Source organism: Arvicanthis niloticus, chromosome 1 (genome assembly GCF_011762505.2).
Source record: "Arvicanthis niloticus isolate mArvNil1 chromosome 1, mArvNil1.pat.X, whole genome shotgun sequence".
In the NCBI taxonomy this organism is placed as follows: Eukaryota; Metazoa; Chordata; class Mammalia; order Rodentia; family Muridae; genus Arvicanthis; species Arvicanthis niloticus.
Window position 1 is genome coordinate 156,594,701 of NC_047658.1, and position 20,247 is coordinate 156,614,947.

At 39.1% G+C, this 20,247-nt stretch overlaps 1 protein-coding gene across 6 annotated transcripts in view; it reads right to left on the minus strand.

Annotated features, from left to right (window-relative positions):
* Positions 1–20,247, minus strand: part of Sorcs1 (sortilin related VPS10 domain containing receptor 1) — a 503,533-nt gene that overhangs the window by 175,644 nt on the left and 307,642 nt on the right. For all 6 annotated transcript variants that reach the window (XM_034507532.2, XM_076924054.1, XM_076924083.1 and 3 more), the window contains exon 4: positions 10,165–10,323. In XM_034507532.2, coding sequence (XP_034363423.1) covers positions 10,165–10,323 — 159 coding nt within the window. The remainder of the gene's footprint in view (positions 1–10,164; positions 10,324–20,247) is intronic.

Below are 20,247 nucleotides of genomic sequence, written 5' to 3' on the forward strand. Positions count from 1 at the left end.
ACCGAAGGAAAGGCCATCCAGAGACTGTCCCACCTGCGGATCCATCCCATATACAGTTACCAAACCAAGACACTATTGAGGATGTCAAGAAGTGCTTGGTGACAGGAGCCTGATATAGGTGTCTCCTGAGAGGCTCTTTCAGAACCTGATAAATATAGAGATGGATGCTCTCAGCCAACCATTGGACTGAGCATGGGGTCTCCAGTGGATGAGTTAGAGAAAGGACTGAAGGAGCATAGTTTCTTACAGTAGCTAATCTATATGCTCAACTTAAAATAAACATTAAATCACAAGTGGCCCAGTAGAAATCTATAAATATTCTAGAACAAAACAAAGTGTTTGCCACACAACAGCCCTAAGGGCTTGGTCTTTCGGTCACAGAACTGATCAGTCATTTTGACATGAATTTTTTTGTTTGTATAATCACATATTAATTGTACAAAACAATCCGTTTCATTCTGACACTTTCATATATGCCTAGACAAGACTTTACTCATTTCTGTGTTAGTCACTTGTTTCCACCATCCACTGGTCCCCTCCTCTTCCCACGTGAGCCCTTCGTCAAATGTAATGTTTAAAATCATAGAGCCAATAAGTGAACATTCTCTAAAATAAATTTTACAGAAATAAAAGAAAAATTAAAGTAAAAAAATGGCTTAGGAAGCAATTCAGGGCAGTTGATGAGGTTTTAAATTGCTGTGTTAGTTGTAAACACTTGGGCCTTTTGAAACATGTATTTAATTTGACAAATGAAGTCTGATTACTTCTCCCCAATAAGCCAAGAGGTCTGGACATTGGCCTTGACATCCCGAGATACAAGGTAGAGGCTGAAGCAGGACATGGCCTGCATCTCAGCTGAATAATGCCTGCTCTCCATGCACACACTGCCTAGCCTTAGCACGGTCTCCTCAGTTGTGCTCCTTAACCATCTGAGTAGGAATGGAGCCCGTGACGTAGGCGTTTCTGGCCATGTATGGAGAAGGGAGAGCCAGGAAGCTGCTTGGAGTAAAGGCTAGTGGCAAGAAGCCATTTTCTGCTACTACCTTTGGCAGGAGGTTGAGCCAGCCAGCTCGAGAGGTCAGGAGCCTCCCACTAAAAGCTATTCAGTAGCCCAAGTCCTGGCATCATCATGTTGGTAATAGGACATTACGGTGGATCATTGTCCGCTTAGCAGGCTGCTCGTCCAACACAAGCCCTCACAGAGAAAGGAGCCCAGTATCTGGCGTGTTCTACATGGCTGAGGTATGAGCGCATTTGTCTACTCTGCTCCTGCCTCTCTTTCTCTCTCTTTTTTCCCCTTGCAGTCACATCTGCTCTTTGTTTTTTCTCGTTTCGAATGTTTCCCAACACATCATGTTTAGTGAGGTGTTTAAGACAGACTGAGAGATGCCGTTGGAGGCAGTGTTTTATAGCACAGTTTGTACACTAGTTTATTGCCAAATTAAAATAAAGATGTAATCTGGCAGCCTGAGCCTGTTGCCAAGGCTTCCTTGGGTGGTTTCCTGTATTAGGGAAAGGAAGTCAGGGAAAGCGAGGAATGAAGTAAGGGACGGCATGCACTTTTTCCTGGCTTCCCTGTCTGCAAAATGAAGAAACCAAAAACAAAATGTGCTCCTGCTAAAGCTGCAGAAATGAACAGTAAAGACTGCACAGCGTTCTGAAACCCCTATAGGAAATGCGATAGGCTTCTTTGCATGCCAACTCTTATGGGCTACGGGATGCAGATCACAGTGGTTTGAAACAGGTACTTGACAGCCTATGCAATAAAAGGCATTAATTCCACATAAGTAAAATAAAATAAAAGACCGCCTGGAGCATCAGGTAAAGATGAGTGCTTATCACAAACCTGATCATCCAAGTTTAATGTTGAGATTCAAGTGCTGAGAGAACTCCACCCCCATTTGTCTTCTGACCTCCTAATGCTTGCCATGACTTATATTTGCATATGTGTGCATACATAAACAGACACACACACACACACACACACACACACAAGTATATTTTTTTAAATGTAGGACAAAAATAACAAAACACCATCCATTTCTCACCTGGTCCCACAAACTCACCAAAGCAAAATTCCTCTGATATCTTTCCTTTCCTTTCTATCTCTTCTATTTTGGATTGCCTGTTAACTTGGTGATCACAGGTTAACCTGTTGGTATTGAGAGCCCCAAGGCATCAATACCCGAAAAAAGGCTGAAACCAAGGATACCACCCGTAAGACACTTGCCCAATTGTCAACAATCAGACTGAGACCAAATCATATAGCTGGCTTTCTTGGAGTTCCAGCTTATAAATGGCAGAAAATGCGACTTCTGGTCCTTCATACTTGTACAGGAAAACTTATAAATTACTATTAATATTCATTATTTTTTCCTTCAATTAGTTTATTTTTGAGATTGTTATACAAGTGTGGAGGTACTGAATATAATCAGGAGATTTTTTTTCCTCTAAGGAAAAAAAATAATCCTAAGCCACAAAAACACTATATTGCTCTTAAGTCTAAGGCAGATATTTGGGAATAAAAATTTCTTTAAGATTAAATATTAGTTACTGGTTTATGTTTAAAATTAAAGCCTTCACAAGGTGTATGTGCATAGTATCAAACACAAAGGGGCATCTCAGACCTTCTGGGCTCTCTCTAGACCAGTAATCCAAATTCTTTTCTCAGAGCCTTAAAGATCCTATTCCTTGAAGTAAAGAAAAAAAAATCAAGGTTGAAGAGATGAAAAACACAAAGGTTCTGTATGTTTAAAGGAAGTAACGTATGCCCCAAAGTACAGAGAGTATAGGAAGAAAGGGAAGAGGAGCTCTGAGGATGCTGGTCACAGATAAGTTGTTAGGTGCCAGCACCTCACCACAGTGTTTTATAAGAGTCAGTTCCTTTATATTTGCCTGAGTTTGACATGAAACTGTATCCAGCAGATGGGAAGCTTGCTCTGGGGCTAAGATCTTAGCCGAGAGCTTGGCAACAGCAGCACTAGCAGCTGTCACAGAGAAAAACTGATGAACAATACTTGTAAACAGGAACAAATGTTCCTCTTTCCTGAAAAGTCGCAGATGCTGGCTAGCCAATGCCAACACTGAGCTCTCCTTGGTATCTGGAACTGTGTCTTATCAGTTCTCAAAATCTCACAGTCTGTAAACCATTGCCAGATATTGATACCAGTATCACTGACTCCACCTGATGGTCCACAGGCCCGCTCCACCTAACTCCAGAGACTACCACTGGCTCCTCTGATGGCAGAAGACCATTCCCCCTTCAGATTTTGCTTTCCATACCTTGATGTAAGTCTTGAGACACTGATGTCTTTTCAGTTCTCTACATACATGAGCATGTTGTACAGTTCCACCATATAAATGATTTAGCCTTGTTTCTCTCTTGAGAAACCAGAGACAGAATTAGAAAGACTAATTCTGTTCACATGTTCACTTCAAAATATTATTATCAAATGTTAGAATCCCACCAAATTTCATACACAGATCTCTTTCTGTTCCTACAACAACATCCATACACGAAATAAACTCAATTTGCTTATGATAATGTTTGTTGAATTATCAAATTTTTAATTCCTCTCATCATATAGAACAAAGATTTATCAGGGTTTCTCAAACTCTGAAAGCACAGAATTCATCAAGTCTGTGCTCACAGAATGAACCTTCACATTACCCATATGTATTTTTACATTTTTATGCTTAACCCTATAATGCATGACTGAGAATACACCAACCGTGACAACTCTTCAAAGGTTCTATGTGAGGGTAACAAAAACCATGTGTGCTCATTAGGCTAAACCACAAACCTGACTAAGAACAGGTTCTACAAATCTGTGGGATTTTTTATATCAAGCTTTACCAGCCTTCTGATTTTGACAAAAAATTTCCACCTTGTAAACATTACTTTTTCACTCTTATATAATTACTTATGAGATTCTTCTTCTTTATTTAAGAAAATGTGTGTGCTCCTGTCGAAAAAGTTTGTCATATTTTTGTTTTACTGGAGGAATTCTTATAACCTCAAGAGGCTCTGAGCCTAAAGGCCACTAAGCCTTTACCATCTGAATGTTGGTTATTTATTAAGTTATTATATTAAGTTTATATAATGTATGTAGCCACTCTGTGCATCTGTGAGCTCCCTGCCTATCTTAGTTAGAGTTTCCATTGCTATGGAGAGACACCATGAACAAGGCAACTCTTATAAAGGAAAACATTTATTTGGGGCTTGGTTATCATCATGGCAGGAAGCATGCAGCATCCAGGCTGGCACAAGACTGGAGGAGCTAAGAGTTCTCTATATTGTTCCAAAGGCAAATAGAAGACTGGCTTCAATAGGCAGCTAGAATGATGGTCTCTAATCACACCCTCAGAGTGACAAACTTACTCTAAGAAGGCCATACCTACTTCAACAAGACCACAGCTCCTAATAGTACTAGGCCTGTGCCAAACATCTTCAGACATCCACATTCCACTCCCTGGGTCCCATAGACTTGTTTAAACATCTGAGTTTATGGGTGCCATACCTAGCCATAGCATAATGCAAACTACAATTGGTCTAACTTTAAAAGTATCATAGTCTATACCAGTCTCAAAAATGTTAAAAGTCCAAATTTCAAAGTCTCTTCTGAGCTTCACCCAATTACTTTATTGTAATGCTTTATAAAACCAAACTCAAAGCAGAGCATAAACCTCCACTTTACAGGATATATATTACAATTCTAAAACTTAATAGTGAGGAAATACTGGACCAAAGTAAGACAAAAACAAAACTGGGCAAACTACAAACTCAGCATGCCAATGTCTGTTGTCAAAGCTCTCTTCAGATCTTCAACATTTTCATCTTTGTTTACTCCAACACAATTCTTTGTTTTTGACTCATTCTACTCCCCTGTTAGCAGCTCTGGCATCTCTAACATCTTGAGGTCTCCAAGGCAACTGCAACTTTACAGTTTCTTGTGCTAATGTCTAGGATCCATACATGATATTCTGGGATCCTCCAAAGGGCTGGTATCACTTCTCCAGCTCTGCCTTCTGGAGCACTCTATGCTCAGGCTGACTCCACTCCATTGCTACTGCTGTTCTTGATGCTCAGCTTGATTCATCTCCACTACTTCTGTTCTTGTTATCATCCCTCAGAACTGGCATCTCCAATTTTCTGGAGTCTTCTACTGCAATTAGGCTTCTCCAATAGCCTCTGATCAGGTCCCTTTACAGTGCCAAATCTCAACTCCTTTGCATGAACCCTTCAGTCCTGCACCACCAACTGAAATTGAGGCTGCACCTTCAGTTGGCCTTTCTTGGCCTCTCAGAATGCCAAGTCTCAATTGCTCTCCATGATCCCTTTGTACCTTCAAAACCAGTACCACCTGGGTGATTCTTACACATTACCAAGCCCAAATGTAACACGAGTTACAACCATGTTTATCTCTGGAACAGTTTCTCTGTGCTCTCAGAAAACACTTCCCAGAAGATTTTACCTCAGTGATGCTGCTCTCTTTATTTAAAAAAAATGGATAATTTATTTATTTACATTTTTGATGTTATTCCCTTTCTATATTCCCCCACCATAAACCCCTTATCCCATCCTTCCTACTCCTTTTTGCTTTTATACCATTTTAATTACATGCAAGTATTAAGGTCAGTTCTAAGTTGAGGAACTAGCAATCCAATAGATGCAAATAGTCAAGGAACAAGCAAAGCAATAAACAAAGTCCCATGATGACTCCCATGATCACTATTTCTAAGGGTTTATCAAGATGACCAAAATATCTGAGCCTACTTCCCTGTCCTAGTCCAAAGTAGTTTTCATGACTGAAGCTTACTTCTTAGTTCTAGCCTAAGACTTAGATTCCTGCCTGAAATTACTTCTTTGCTCTAGCCTAAGATTTAGATTCCTGACTAAAATTAATTTTTTTTTGTTCTAGTCTAATATCAGATTCCTGCCTGTAGCCCAATTCCTTGTCCTTGGCCAATGTCAGATTCCTTCCAAGCAGCCTTTTTTTTTTTCTTGGCTAATGTCAGATTCTTGCCAGGCAGCCCCAAAAGCTCTCCACATCTCCCACTTTTTTAATTTCATAAACAAGACTGAGACTGTCTTAGGTTATTCTGATAAGAATGTCTTCCTTACTTGTCATAGAATATGCATTATCAAAAGCAATGCACTTCTCTCTTAGGTTGGTAAGGCTCTGTGTAGAATCTTACCCATCCTTGGCTTGCCAGCCTGTTAAATTAATAACTCTGTCTGGGGGTCCATTTTCAGTTTCAAGCCATGTACTTTGACTGCCAACATGTTGATGTGGTTAAAGACAAGCTTTCACATGATGGGCAGGAATAAAATTATTCCTACAACAAAAAAGGGCTAGTGTGATCGAGCTATATATGCCATTCTTGAGGCTTGACCAAAATGGAAATACTGACCTCAAGCCATGGATAATTTTATCAGCATTATCTGCAGCATCAAAGCTCAGCAGAGCAGCATTCTTTAAATTCATAATCTTACTATGCAAAGTTAAAACATCCAGAGAGGTGTTTGAATTATGTCAAATACTCTGCAAGTATCTTTAAACATTTTCCTATTTATAATAATTATAATTGTAAATTTTAGAAGTCACACAACTCCATTGGTATTTGGCATGACACTGGCTCCTTACACTTAAACTATGAACCTCCTTCCGATAATTTGAATAGGATAAAGAGCATCAATCAGATGTTCCAAATGCCTATCTAAATCCTCTTGTATACTCAACACATTAGTAACATTTTTTGCTAAATGATTAACAAAAGTAGATGTCTTAATTTCTTGTGTCAAAGCAATTGCAGAAGCAGTGATGCTAGCAATTAATGTAATTAAAGCTGTTATAACAGCAATAATCAAGCCCACTACCCTCTTGCTTCTGCTTAAAGCCTAACTCACTTGATGAAGCTCTCGTCTTAATCACTGCTAATTTCTTAGCTCCAGCTAATCAGCATCAATTGTCCCAGTAGCCCCTTCTATTCTTGACTCTAAAGCCAGAGACACATGGCCAAAGCTGCCAAGTTCTGCTGCTTGCTGGGCTGGAACAAGGCTCCCTTCTTCTATTCCATTATCACCACCTTTTTGTTTTTCAACTTCTTCACTGCCTAGATTTGGCTGTTCTGAAGCTTCCTCTGTAAGCAGAACTTGAACTCAGAGACCTGCATGGCTCTGTCTCTTGCATGCTGGGATTAAAAGCATGTATCACCACACTTAGACCTATGTTTTTCTGTACTTGAAATTTGCTCTGTACCAGGCTGCCCTTGAACTCAGAAATCTGCTTGCTTTTGTCTCCTGGAATTAAAGGTGTGTACTACCATGCCAAAAGCTAAGCATTTCATGGCTACTATTCCTCAAGATCCGGATCAAAACCTGTGTTTCTGGATTTTAATTTATTCCAGATTAAAAATCCAAATCAGAACAATATGTAATACTAAAGTGCCTAACATGATATAATTATTCTTTAGTCAATGATAAATACATAAATAGTAAGTTTAGCTGGGCAGGATCTTGCTTCAAAGTCACCACTCCCTTAATCTGTGAACACAGAATTTAGCTCCATTGTACTTCCTGATGCCCTTTATTACATGAACTATACATTTTGTACTTTTTCTCTCTACACTCGCTACACTTGATCAAAACACTTTTCATGAGAGCAAAACAGAGGACAAAGACTATGCTGGGCTTTTCTGAGTCTTCCTTTGTCAGTGCAATTAATTGAAATCTCTTCATTTCAAGCCTCGGGCAGACCCTTCAGATAAGGGCACAAAGGAGCAACATCCTTTACCAAAACATCATGACAACAATCTCCAGAGTACAAGTCACCCTCAGAACCAATGTCTTCCATATTCCTACTAGGATGGCCCATAAGTCTCACTAAAAGCATTCTGTAGTGTAATATTGTTTTCAAAGACATGGAAAGGGAAACGTGAAAAAAATAACTAGCCATACAAAACACATTTGGGGTGAAATTTTTATTTACAAATAGCAGCAACTACTGCTCATTATAAGCAACTGAGTTGGAACTTCCGCCAAGGTGTCTTCACTCCTTCAGGGATATTTACCTTGCCAAGTGAACATAGAGCACTGGAGACACTGGGAATTCAAGGGTTACATTGCAGGGCATAGTTCTTTGTACTTAGCCAGGTGAATCTGCTTTTTGCTAGGCCTCTGGCATCATGGGGAGGGGGTAATTAACATACAACTGAATAAAATACAAAAACATTGGATCAAATGACAGATAACCCATGTGCTGCTTCACCTATTCTTCACCTGTTAATTGCCCCAAACACACTGAAGCTCTACCCCAAGAACATTCTGCTAAAGGGTAGCCAGGCTGCTCATGAGGAAAAAAAAGCACTACTAATGGCAAAGCTTTACTATTTTTAGGCTTAATGTGTGTTTTACTTGGCAGTAAGAGCAGCATGCATAAAACTCCAATCCTATGATGTTAATTTGCTTGCTTCAAAATGCCACTGTCACTAGAGACCTTGGGAAATTGCTTACAGGATTCCTTTGCCTTCAGGGAGAATCCCACACATTAAGACCAGCCTAGACAAAGCCTCCCATCCCCAGTCACCTGTGTTTTAGTGTTTCTGACAAAACAGAATGACCTAGAGAAAGATGGATTTGTTTGGCTTACATTTCCGGGTCACAATACATCACTAAAGAAAGTTGAGACAGGAACCACAGAGCAACACTGCCTGCAAGCTTACCTTTTAGCTCACTCTCTGGCTCATGCTCAACTAGCTTTCTTATAGAGATCAGACCCACAGTGCCCAAGGATGCAACTGTCCACAGTGGGACGGGCTCCTTCCACGTCAGTCAACAATCACGACAATCTCTTACAGACACGGACACAAGCCAATATAACCCAGACAATACCTCAACTGAGTTTCGTTCTTCCTAGGTGACTAAAGCTTGTGTCAAGCTGGGAATCTAGCCAGCAGATTTAGTATTTCCTCCAATCACAGAAGCCTGACATTTCTTTAATCACAGGTCATATCTAAGCCATGATTCTTCTTAGGAAGATTATGAGAACATCTTTGTTGAATGATGGATTTCATAAAGGGCATGCCAGTATCTCACCTGCTTTCCCTTGAACTTTTATGGTTTAAGTTCCTCACATGTTTGCCTACATGTAGTAACTTTTTTTTTCTATTTTAACTTTACTTGCCATAACTAACCTGACACTCTTATGTTGCTGTGTAAATTCCATAAAGATGATTTACTTATATAGTACATACATAATGTATGTACTAATAGAGAACACATGACCTGAGGTCGAACATTTATGGGACATACACACAGAGATGAACTCCTATGTGAAGGACAACTGCATCTAATACTTTAAAAGCAATGGACTTCTTCCATTTTGCCTCTAAGTGAAGAAAATCTTTTAGAAAAAGTCTTAAAATGATACTGACATTTGAACATTTCTCAAACTTTTTAAACATCACCCCCTAGTATTTGTAAACCTTAGTAAAGTAGCTTCTCCTTGAGTATCTGGGAAAAGCAATAGGTCCTGAATCAAGAAAAATGATCATCTATCTATATTCATAAAACAGCCTCAGATTCCATGGGAGTCGGTGCCTTCTAAATCTTTCAGCATCTGTAACAGATGCTGAAAATTGATCAAGTTACATGAGCTAAGAGTTGTCTCTCTGGATGCTGTGGGACTTTAGGATGTGAGGTTCACCAAGATGCCCTGTGAGACTATAGGAGGTGGGGTTCACTAAGATACTCTTATGTTACTTAGTTCCTGAAAAAATCTGTGGTATTCTGGACCAGGTTGATTGTTACATCTGTGTTCTAGCTGACAGTGAGTAGCAGAGTTTGCCTATGAACCACTATGATGTTCTAACTCTCTAGAGGCCCAAAGCAAAGCATGAACTAGAACTTTCAGTGCTATGAACTAAAACAAATATTGTCGTATCATAAGTATGTTAGTTCAGTATTTGATGGAAAGCTGCCAAGACAGCATCCAAGCTACATACGGTCTGTCTATGCTATCATACCTAATATCTCAACATTTTTTGTATGTTATCTTATACTTTTTACATAGTTACAATAGGATGAAAATCCCAGATACGTAACCAGTGGCCTCTGCCCTGGCAGCCATGCACCACTGTGGGAAGCACGGTAAGTCTGCTTACCTTTTGGTCTTGACTGTATGCCAGGATCCAGTCTTCTTGCCTTGGATGGAAAAGCAAACTCTGGATGTAAAAGTTGAGCCGGTACTTTTGATAGGTTGCCCCTTCATCCGAGCTGATCAACAAACTGCTCTCAATCTCCGGGTCTGTGAGTAACATAATCTGCAGGAAAGCAACAGAAAATGAAGCTTACAAATTACAATGCATGCCATCCAACTATCACATTGACAGAAGACTCACAAAAGGCAGGCAGAGAGTGCTCAGCCAGAGAACCATCTGCCTACTGCAGTGCTGACCCTCTGACCCAGGCAATGACACAAAGCCATTTGTATCATCTGAAGAACAAAGAAGAACTCCTCAGAAGGAGACAAAAGTCAAAAGACCCTTCATAGGACTCTTAGGAGAAACTGTATTTTTTTCAAAAGTTATTCTTTTGTAAATAAAAAACCATTTATTTATTTTGTTTATTTATTTTATTTGCTTATTTGCACCCAGGCATATGCTATAGCACATACGTGAAGATCAAAGGACAACGTGCAGACTTTGGTTTTTTTTATTCTACCACATAGGTCTGAGAGCATTGGACTCAGGTTATCAGGCTCGGCAGTGAGCACCTTTCCCTGATGCCTCATCTCCCCAGTTCCAAAATTATTTTGTTAATCTGAATCACTTCTTACTATCTCCTTAATCCTAGCCTTTCCTCATGAGGTAGCTTAGTCACACTTCATCTCAGGAGACTAAAAGTACTAGAGTGGCTCTTTTTGTGTAGGAAAGGAGGATTTATGAGAATCGCCCAATTTTTTTCCTTCCTGCTCCAAATTCCTGTTTCACATGAACAATATACTGTATCTCTGCTTTTAGCTTGATTCTATGAGTTTGGGGCCCATGACATTTTTCTTGAGTCTTGATGCATAGATCATTTAACCCCACCACCATTTTTTTGCACTTTCTAGCCCACTCTATTATGCATTCACTTATGTTCCTTCTTTCTATGTCCCTTTTATTACAACATAAAATTTACAAGAGTCAGGGTATATCTTTTGCTCATGGGTATATTACTAGAAGCTAGACTAAGCTCGGCATGTATTATACACTCAATGAATGTCTGCTGAATGAATGATTGAATGAATGAGTGAGTGAAAAGAAGGAAGGAAGGAAGGAAGGAAGGAAGGAAGGAAGGAAGGAAGGAAATAAGGGGTGTTTAAAAGCAGTACTGTGGACGGAGAGAATATGTTTAGAACACTTTCCAAAGATATGAATGTAAGCTCCTTCACAGAAAGCATAGTTGGATGTGCTTCTCCATCTTTCACCCACGAGCTATAAATCTGTGGAAACTCATAGCTTTGGGCGCTTGTTTTGCAATCTTGTTGGAATGCCTACCCTTGGCCCGAGCATTCTGAATAACTGCAATCAAAGCAAGATGAATGAGCTGCCTTGAGAACTGCTTGTTTTCTCTCATTTTCTGCCTCTAGGAATATGTGATGAAGTATCTCATTCCCTACTTTCTGTAGGTCTCCTTGGCTCCACCAACGTGTGTGCCTAAGATTTGCAGACAGCCTGCCTTAATGCCATTCATTGACTTTTTCCCTATTGGCTTATTAATCGGTACTCTCTGAGTCTGGTTCAGTATGAAAGATGGGCTCTGTGTGTGGGTAGGTGATGAGAGATCACTGCAGCCTGGATTTAGCAGTAAGACAGGAATGAAGGGAACAAGGGAGAGTGGGGAGAAAGAGGAGAAAAAGAAGAAAGGGGAGGTGGTGGAAGAGAGGAGAAAGAGAGAAAGAGAGGGAGGAATATAGAGAGTCCTGATATAAAATGGCAGAATACTAGGCAAACACAGTCCCTTTCTATATGGAGTGATCATGTTGAAACTTCATAATAGTTTGTGTCATCTTTAAAAGGGAAGTGATGCCATCACAAATAGCAAAAGGAATGCTTAACACACACATACACACACATACACACACATACACACACACACACACACACACACACACTCACACACACTGTTGGAATCTGTTTTTGTTATTCAGGATGAACTTGAGGTTCTTTGGCATTTTTCTAACTTGCTATTGTTGAAGACTAAGGTGTTTAGAGAAATGCTGTGCTTGCCAGCTTCACTCCAGACAAGAGAGATAGACAGGAAACATATGCAAAACTGGATGCTGATTGTCTTTCACAGTGCATGAAACACTGCCTACTGTCCATAAACACCGACAAAAGTTACGAGTTTGTCTACCTCATGTTGACAAAACAAGCAGCCTCCTCCATTTGATGACCGACATGGGGCCGTCAAGGGAATTTGCTAAGTACCAACTCACATGCCTTCATTAAAATCTAGTGTGTGCTCTAAACAAGGACATTTTGATGGCTTCTAAATGGGCAGAAATATTTCCAGGTGATTTCATATTTATTGGGACATAAAAAAGGCTGTCATATTTCAAAACACAAATATGCCATCAAAGGATCATACTGCCTTATATTCCTAACCACAATTAACAATAAAGTATAACAACCTCTTGCCTCCTGCCAAAAGTAATCTTCATGAGAGTATGAAGAAGCCCTGTTTTACAGGCAACCACTGTCTCAAGTCAGATGAAGTTTTCCTACTCTTTGATTTCCTAGATCCTGGTTAACTAAAATATGCTCTCTCTTCTCCTCTCACAACCTACTTCTGCTACCATTGATATAAAAGGAATTCAAATTAAGACTACAAAATACCTCCAAATCAAAATGATTTTTGTTTATTGTTTTCTGCAACTAGTTTAATATACATGTATACTCTAAATTCATTCAGCTGTAGGAAATTATGTTGTATTCCCACAGAACATTAGAAAGAGGCTGAAATATTTCAAGGAATTTTTGAAACATTGATGTTTGTTATCATATAAATAAAACTAAAAGGGACTGAAGTTCTTTTTTTTTTGCCCCTAAAGAACTAAAAAATAAAGAGATTAAAACCCCATCTTCTCAATCTAGTGTTCACCTGAGACCTTATACTTGGTAATTTGCATGCATGAAATGTTGGAAGGGCAGGTGATCTTCCTGCAAACCTAAAAAGTTTGGACCACATAGGCTAGTTTCTGCCCAAATCTCCTCAAAAGAAGCAGGGAGGCCAGTATGGATCTGTCTTTGTTTCCTCATATTTTTATTATCCTAACAACTTTATTATGTTTGTATCAGTCCCTTTGATCTTTCTATCCATAGCTATATGCTATATCATGGTGTCTGATTTGTATTCATACTTGTATTTAAAATTAAAACCTATGTAATTTTATGAGGTAATTACAAACATAAAAGTAAGTTCACAATTTTGAATACACAAAGATGTGTACAATGTATTTTAATTCCTTAATCATAACCTTCAAATTAATTAGGCTGTGGTTAGTGTAGTGACGGAGTGCAGTGCATCTGTAACGAGCTGCTGGATGATTAAGGAAGCCTTGTTATTTCCATCTTAAACTCTGATGATTTTGCCTCAAATGAACTGACATTTGTCTTCCAATTTTGTCAATTACAAAAAGTAAGATAGTTAGTAATAGAATTATTTAGTGAGACCCACAATGAAAAGTTTTAACATACATGAAGGAATACATAATAAATATAATTCAGTCTTTGGACATAGGTTGTGCTGCTGATCTGAAAATAAGTTGTGTCTTCTCGAGAAAATATACCAAAGGGTAATATTTTCAGAATGGTTAAACTCAAGTTAATGAGCAATTTTTCAAAATACTAGATTATACTTCTCACTTTTATTTATTTATATTATAATTTATCTATTATCTGCTTATTTGTCTATTCAAATCTATTTATCTATTTGTTTATCTATCGTTTATGTGAGCATGTGAACATACACACAGACATATAGGCTTGCATGATTAGAGGTCAGCGAACAATGTTGACTGTCTTTGCCTATTATTCTCTACTTTGTTTTTTGAAGAAGTGTCCTATGTTGAACCTAGAGTTGACCAATTATGTCAGCCAAGCTGGCCTGCAAGTTCTTGGCTTCCCCCATATCATCACGATCCCATGCTGGGACTGCAGGGACACACTGTTTAACCCATCATTAAGTCAGGGCTAGGAGATCTGAACTCAGATCTTATGCGTGTGCAGCCAGCAATTCATCCACTCAGCCATCTGCCCCTTGTTTGTAACTAGGTCTAGACACCGTCCTTTGACTCCTCAAGTGTCTTTTAATCAGTGATGTTTTGCCATGTTGAATCTTCTTCATTCTTGGTAATGAAATCAATAGAAGGTTTTCAAGAGAAGTTTGCAAGAGGTGTACATCCTATCTTTTCATGTTCTCAACAGTAGCTCTCTGGGAAATGGACTCGGCTTGAAACAACAACGCTTATTCCACAGTAGGCCGGCATACCTTTGTGACAAATTGATGAATCTACAAGTGAATGAATGAATCACTTAGCATTATTATGCCTTCCACTGAACATAACACAGGAGTCCCCTGTAGCACTGGGGGTTCAGTCTTCACACACACTCTCTGCTGCTCTGCATAGACAGGAGCAGAGTAAAGACAAGGGGAAGTGATTGCTTTGAACAGGAGTAATTACTCTCTGTTCAGATGGACTGGGGTGATTAGCACCTGTTTACCTATGCCTTGCGGGGCGTGCAGCCCTGGCACTGACTGCATCTGTGGATGAATTGTTTTCCATAGGAAGTCAATAAGTGCAGCACAGGCTTCCGCAGCCCAGCTCTGAGCAATGATTCATCATCCACTTCAGAAGGAGGAAGAAACTTTATTTGCTTTTCCTAGAGGTGACAAATGAACATGAAATACAATTTATAGATTTCAAATACATCACCTCTCTCTCCTCTTGGTAGTACTCCTTCTGACAGCTTAGCGTAGTCAAAAATTGAAGGTGGCCCAGCAAGATTGCTCACTGGGTAAAAGATGCTTTTCATTAAGCCTGAATGCATGAGTTTGAACCTTGCATGGAAGGAGACAACTGATTCCTAAAGATGTTCTCTTTGAACATTGTATGTGTGCAGTGCCATGTGCGTGTCCATATGCCTGCCCATACACACAAATATGGAAGGGTCATAAAATTAAACTTGCCCTAGATTCACCATATGGCTCCATGACACAATTTTCAAATCTTGTCAGGCAAATTTATGATCTTTCCAGGTATGTACTGTGGTCCTTGTTACCAGAGAACTTGCTACTGTTTATTTACTTTTACAGTTCTTCCCCTAGGTTTATTGCTTCGGAACTTGACCACCCACCTGCTTAGATAAAACAGAATAACAATGAGACTGAGAATATCACCACTTATGGGTATATATTTTTCCATCATTTCATTGATCTTAATATAAAAAGAGTCCTTTTATTTTATACACATTGTATGTTATTCATTACTTATTTGTTCCTTTGTCGGTTGCATGTCATTCACAGGCTAGACTCAAGCAGTGGTAATTCTGAGCTTCTGGGAAATGTCATTCTTTTTTTCTCAAGACTTAGCTTAGGTCCAAACGGACACATCACAGGTGCAGGACAAACGAATTTCATAATGATCTGGAAAATGACAAAGTGGTACAGACAGCCAATAGATGCTCTGTTTTGTTCAAGGACAAATATTTTTCTCTACAAACAAAACAAGAGGCCAGTTGAAAGCTTCTGGCCTGGAAATTAAAAAAAACAAATTAAGCAAAATGTAATCAGAGCAAGGAAGTAATTTGCTGACCAATGTGGGTGGAAAAAACTGCCTATTCCCAGCGTGAAATAAACACCATCCTCTCCTAAAGCTGAGGGTAAGGGCAGTAAGTGTTTATCAATTGAAAGTTCTTGTAGGACAGTATTAGTGAGCATTACAACAGATCCCAAAATGTCCAAGGGAAGAAAAGTCCTTGAGCGGAAAGAATAGTGAACGAAGGCGTGGAAGGTGATCAAAGGAAGGAAGTTTCAACCACATAGACTCTGATAGAAGAAAATCTATAGGAAACTGCAGGCAACACAACCACTTGCCCTACACTGTATTCTCTAGCTCAGCGAAGCTTGCCTAATACGCCATCTTTGTTTGCTAACACGGAACAGTGTGATTCAACACTAAGAGATAAAAAACAACATTTTGTAATAGGCCATCTACTTATAACCCGAGAAGCTGCTTGAAAACGTTGGCGTCGTATTCTGAAGTTTATTCTGTGGGTTTATTTTTATCACTTTTTTCCCTTTTTGATGGAATTTGAAACTTTTAGGAAAATGAATTTTCAAGCAGCATACAAGTTCAGTCCTCCTGTGTGTCTTCATTAATTATTAAAAGGTTCTTCCCATTCTCACAGCATAAAACAGTGACGACAATTGCTTCTATAAACCCTACTTTGTGAAGCCTTACAGCGTACTCAATAGATAAGTAAGTTCACCACACATGACAAGATCTGGGCTACACACGGGAGAAGACACTTAAAGGAAGATTACAGAACATCCTAGTTTACGTCCTGTGAGACAACTATATACAGTCCTCTCCCTTAAGGGACCTTAGAGAATCCTATTTCTAGAAAATCTTGTCACTGGGATGCTCTGTTCCCACTTCAGGGGATTCAACTGGGCCTTTATTACGGGAATGTGTGTTCAGTGACAGGCAGTGTAATGAGCAGGGCTGTGTATGCATGCACCAGCTCTAAACTTCAAGAAGAGACATTGACCAAGATCTAAGTCTGATTCGGGACAAAATCATCCTGGATGTATGCTCTACTCTCTAAGAGAGAAAAGGAGAATGATTTTAGGAAAGGATATTGATACTCTGAGAATATTGGAAACTCTGTCATAAACATTACAGTAATAGTGTCATGGGTCCAGCCCCGAGTCATAGATTTAAAACATTTCTCCATCATGTGTCTCTGTAGTGTTTTAAAGGTGTAGCTCATTGAATATTTTTGAGCCTCTATTGCCTCTATGAGGACAGTGACAATAAGCAAGTTGGTATTTCCTGAGCATGTACTTTGAGTGGGGTACCTGGCTACAAGTGAACTACTATTCCAGTCAATTGTACTAAACATAATACTCCTTCTGAGAGAGCTTGTGCACAACAAGGAGATGAGGCTCAGAGCAATGAAGTACTTCCCTCAGGGTTACAGTTTGCCAGTGGTAACGCAGCCTAAGGTGCGCACTGCTTTTAAATGTGTGAGCATTCGAAGGATCACCTCATAACGAATGGTGATTTAGAATTGTATAGTCTGATTTAAAAAAAAAAAAAAAAACGGTAAAGAAAAAGAACAGTTGATTTCTAGAAAAGAGCAGGAAGGAGAGAAAGAAGAAGAAAGTGAAAAATAGGAGAGGAATGGGGAGAAAGAACACTTCCTAGTGGGACACAGAGGACACAAGAAACGTACGAGGTTATAGAGACACTCAATAACATGGTGGTGGATTTTACATGGTACACATCCCAAACAAGGTATTCCTGAAGAAAGAAGGTCTTCAACATAAAGTTAAATATCCAGTCTTCATTCATGTCAGAATTCCCACAATGGCCCAAACCTCTTTTCTTCTTGTCTTTTAAACACTTCTCCTCTCGTGAGTGATTTTATGCCTTTCCATAAAAATAGGTAAGAAATAAACAAGAGAAACGGATATAAAAATCTTTGATCAAACGATAGTATTTGTAATGAAACAACTACATCCCCACAAGCTAGCTCTTAAAGAAGCCGATGCTAAAGCCAGTAAGAATAATTATGGTGTAATTGGTTTCCTAATATATGTATTCTGTGCATTATTTACATGTGAAAATGTAATCTCATTTTGCTGATGACACAGCTCTTATGGTATAAAACCCACCATGTCACATGTAATATCGATTAATGGTACAATTGTATTATCTAGTTTACAAAACCTAAACATAGTATTTTAAAGGAAAATGTACAATTTGGGGGGCATATTTATTACTGTCACATAGAAACCAATTAAATAATTTGGTAATGTTTGTGCCACCTTCAAATTTTCAGGAATATCAATAGCCCCCTATTTCACAGTCAATCAGAACACGTTCCCATGGACATTACAAGCCCCAGAATAAATTCCTTTTTAAATCTCCAAAGGTCTATAACTGCCAAACGGCTACATCATTTAAAAATGTTAGCAGCTCTCAAAAGGAACCATGGTGATGGAAGAAAGAGGCGTTTGCCTTCTTAGCTCTTAGGAACCTTTACAAGGATTGATGTTCATTTAATGATGAGAGATCTTTTTATGCCACTAGAAATGATTACGGCAGGTGGAGAAGACGAGAGCAAGAAAGAAAAGGTCTCTGTTTAACATCGAGTTAGAGGAAGACAACACCATTTCCGGTAAACCCTCAAGGTGTGTGCTTGAGTTTAGTTTGTGTAAATGTCAAATTGAAAATCAAGAAAATAAGCCCATGCTAATAAATCAGTTCCAACAATCAGTCACCAGAATGTACCCACATTCTTTATCCCTTCCTCTGGTTGCACCAATGTCCTGGTAAGTGTGTTTTAGTTTTACTTAATGCAGTGTGGCAAAGTGGCAGAAATACCAGGGTGCGTTAGAGAAGATTAACTTCAGCTGCATGCAGCCTTGCTAATATATTTGGCTATTAAAGCTTTCCTGAAAAGAATATGGAGAGCACCAGGGGGTTCTGTCAGAGAGGATCTGGGGATTAGTGGAGTGAGAAACCCTTCTGCTACTCCTCAGGAACAAGTGGGAAGAGCAAATCACCCAGGAATAAGAGCCTCGTGCTAGCCAGGAGGTCTAGTTCACGTGAAATTTTCCTTCTTCCTTCAATTATTTCATGACAGGCATTTGATCATTTCAAAGTTGTTTTTGAGAAGAAATAAAAAGCAAGTGTACCTAATGGCCATGTTGCCAAGCATAGTCATACATTTATCTGCAGATCTCCATTCTCCTTTCTTCTCTTTCTTAGAGAAGCAGCCGATAAAACTTCTTTGAAGACTTTATATACTGTGATTGCATTTGCAAAGATATGTCCGTGTCTTGGGCTAATATCCTTTTTCAGACACAGCACAAATGGTATAGAGTATTTAAAAAGAGGGAAATATCTGTTTTATAAATGCACTGCATTTAACACGATACTTCAAAGTAGTTGATTAAAACCAAACATTTTTTTTTTCATCATGATTTTATGGTTGAAGAATCCAAGAGCAGTCTAGTTGGGTAGTTAAGTTTTAGACACACATGCTATCAGCGTGTTGGTACTCTACTTCCAACATGATGTCTTCATACAAATCATCAGTGTTGTCTAGTAGTTAGGATTCTTATCAACAATGATTCTTCATGAGGTCATTGTCAATACAATTAAATTATAAGAGTGCCAATCTGTTTTAAGCCTGTACAAAAGTGTTTTCAGGCCAAGGTTCATTGTCATGATGGAAAGAATAAGTCTATGAAGATACTACCATCCAAAAAATTTGATCTTTACTTCGGAGCTGCCATGAGGGTACCAAAGACAGCTCACGGTTTGGCTTGTTTTACAGACAGGGTAAACATATGCCTTATATTTTTCTGAGAATTTCTAGCTTACTCCCTGGGATGATTAGCATTTATTTTTGTTTGTTTGTTTGTTTATTGTCAAGTTGATATGGTATAGAATCACTAGAGAAGGAAGTTGCAAGGAGAATTGTCTAAATTAAGTTTGCCTGTAGGCTTATCAATGGAGCATTAACTCAATTTACCTTATTTGTGGTGAAAAGACCTGGTTACTGTGGGCGTGACTATTCCTTAGGCAGGAAATTTTGAACTGAAGAAGTGTGAAGAAAGTGAGTCAACCACTAGGATCCATGGACTGATTGCTCTCTGATCCTGTTTACAGATGTGATCTGACCAATTCCTTAAACTCTTCCAAATGTGACTTCCTTGCTAGGATGAATTGCCATTCAGAATCATGAGCCAAAAGAAACCCTTTTACCATTATACTGGCACTATTTTCATGCTACTAACCTGGTTCTTAAAACTCAACCGTGCTTCCAATGCTTATTGCACCCTAATTTCTTCCAGCCCTACAACACTAGATAGGCGAGGATAAAGGTTAGAGAAGAAAGGGGGAATAGACCACTATAGGCTACTTCCTGCTGATTAAGGTCATTGGGTCCTTTGGGACAAGTCCA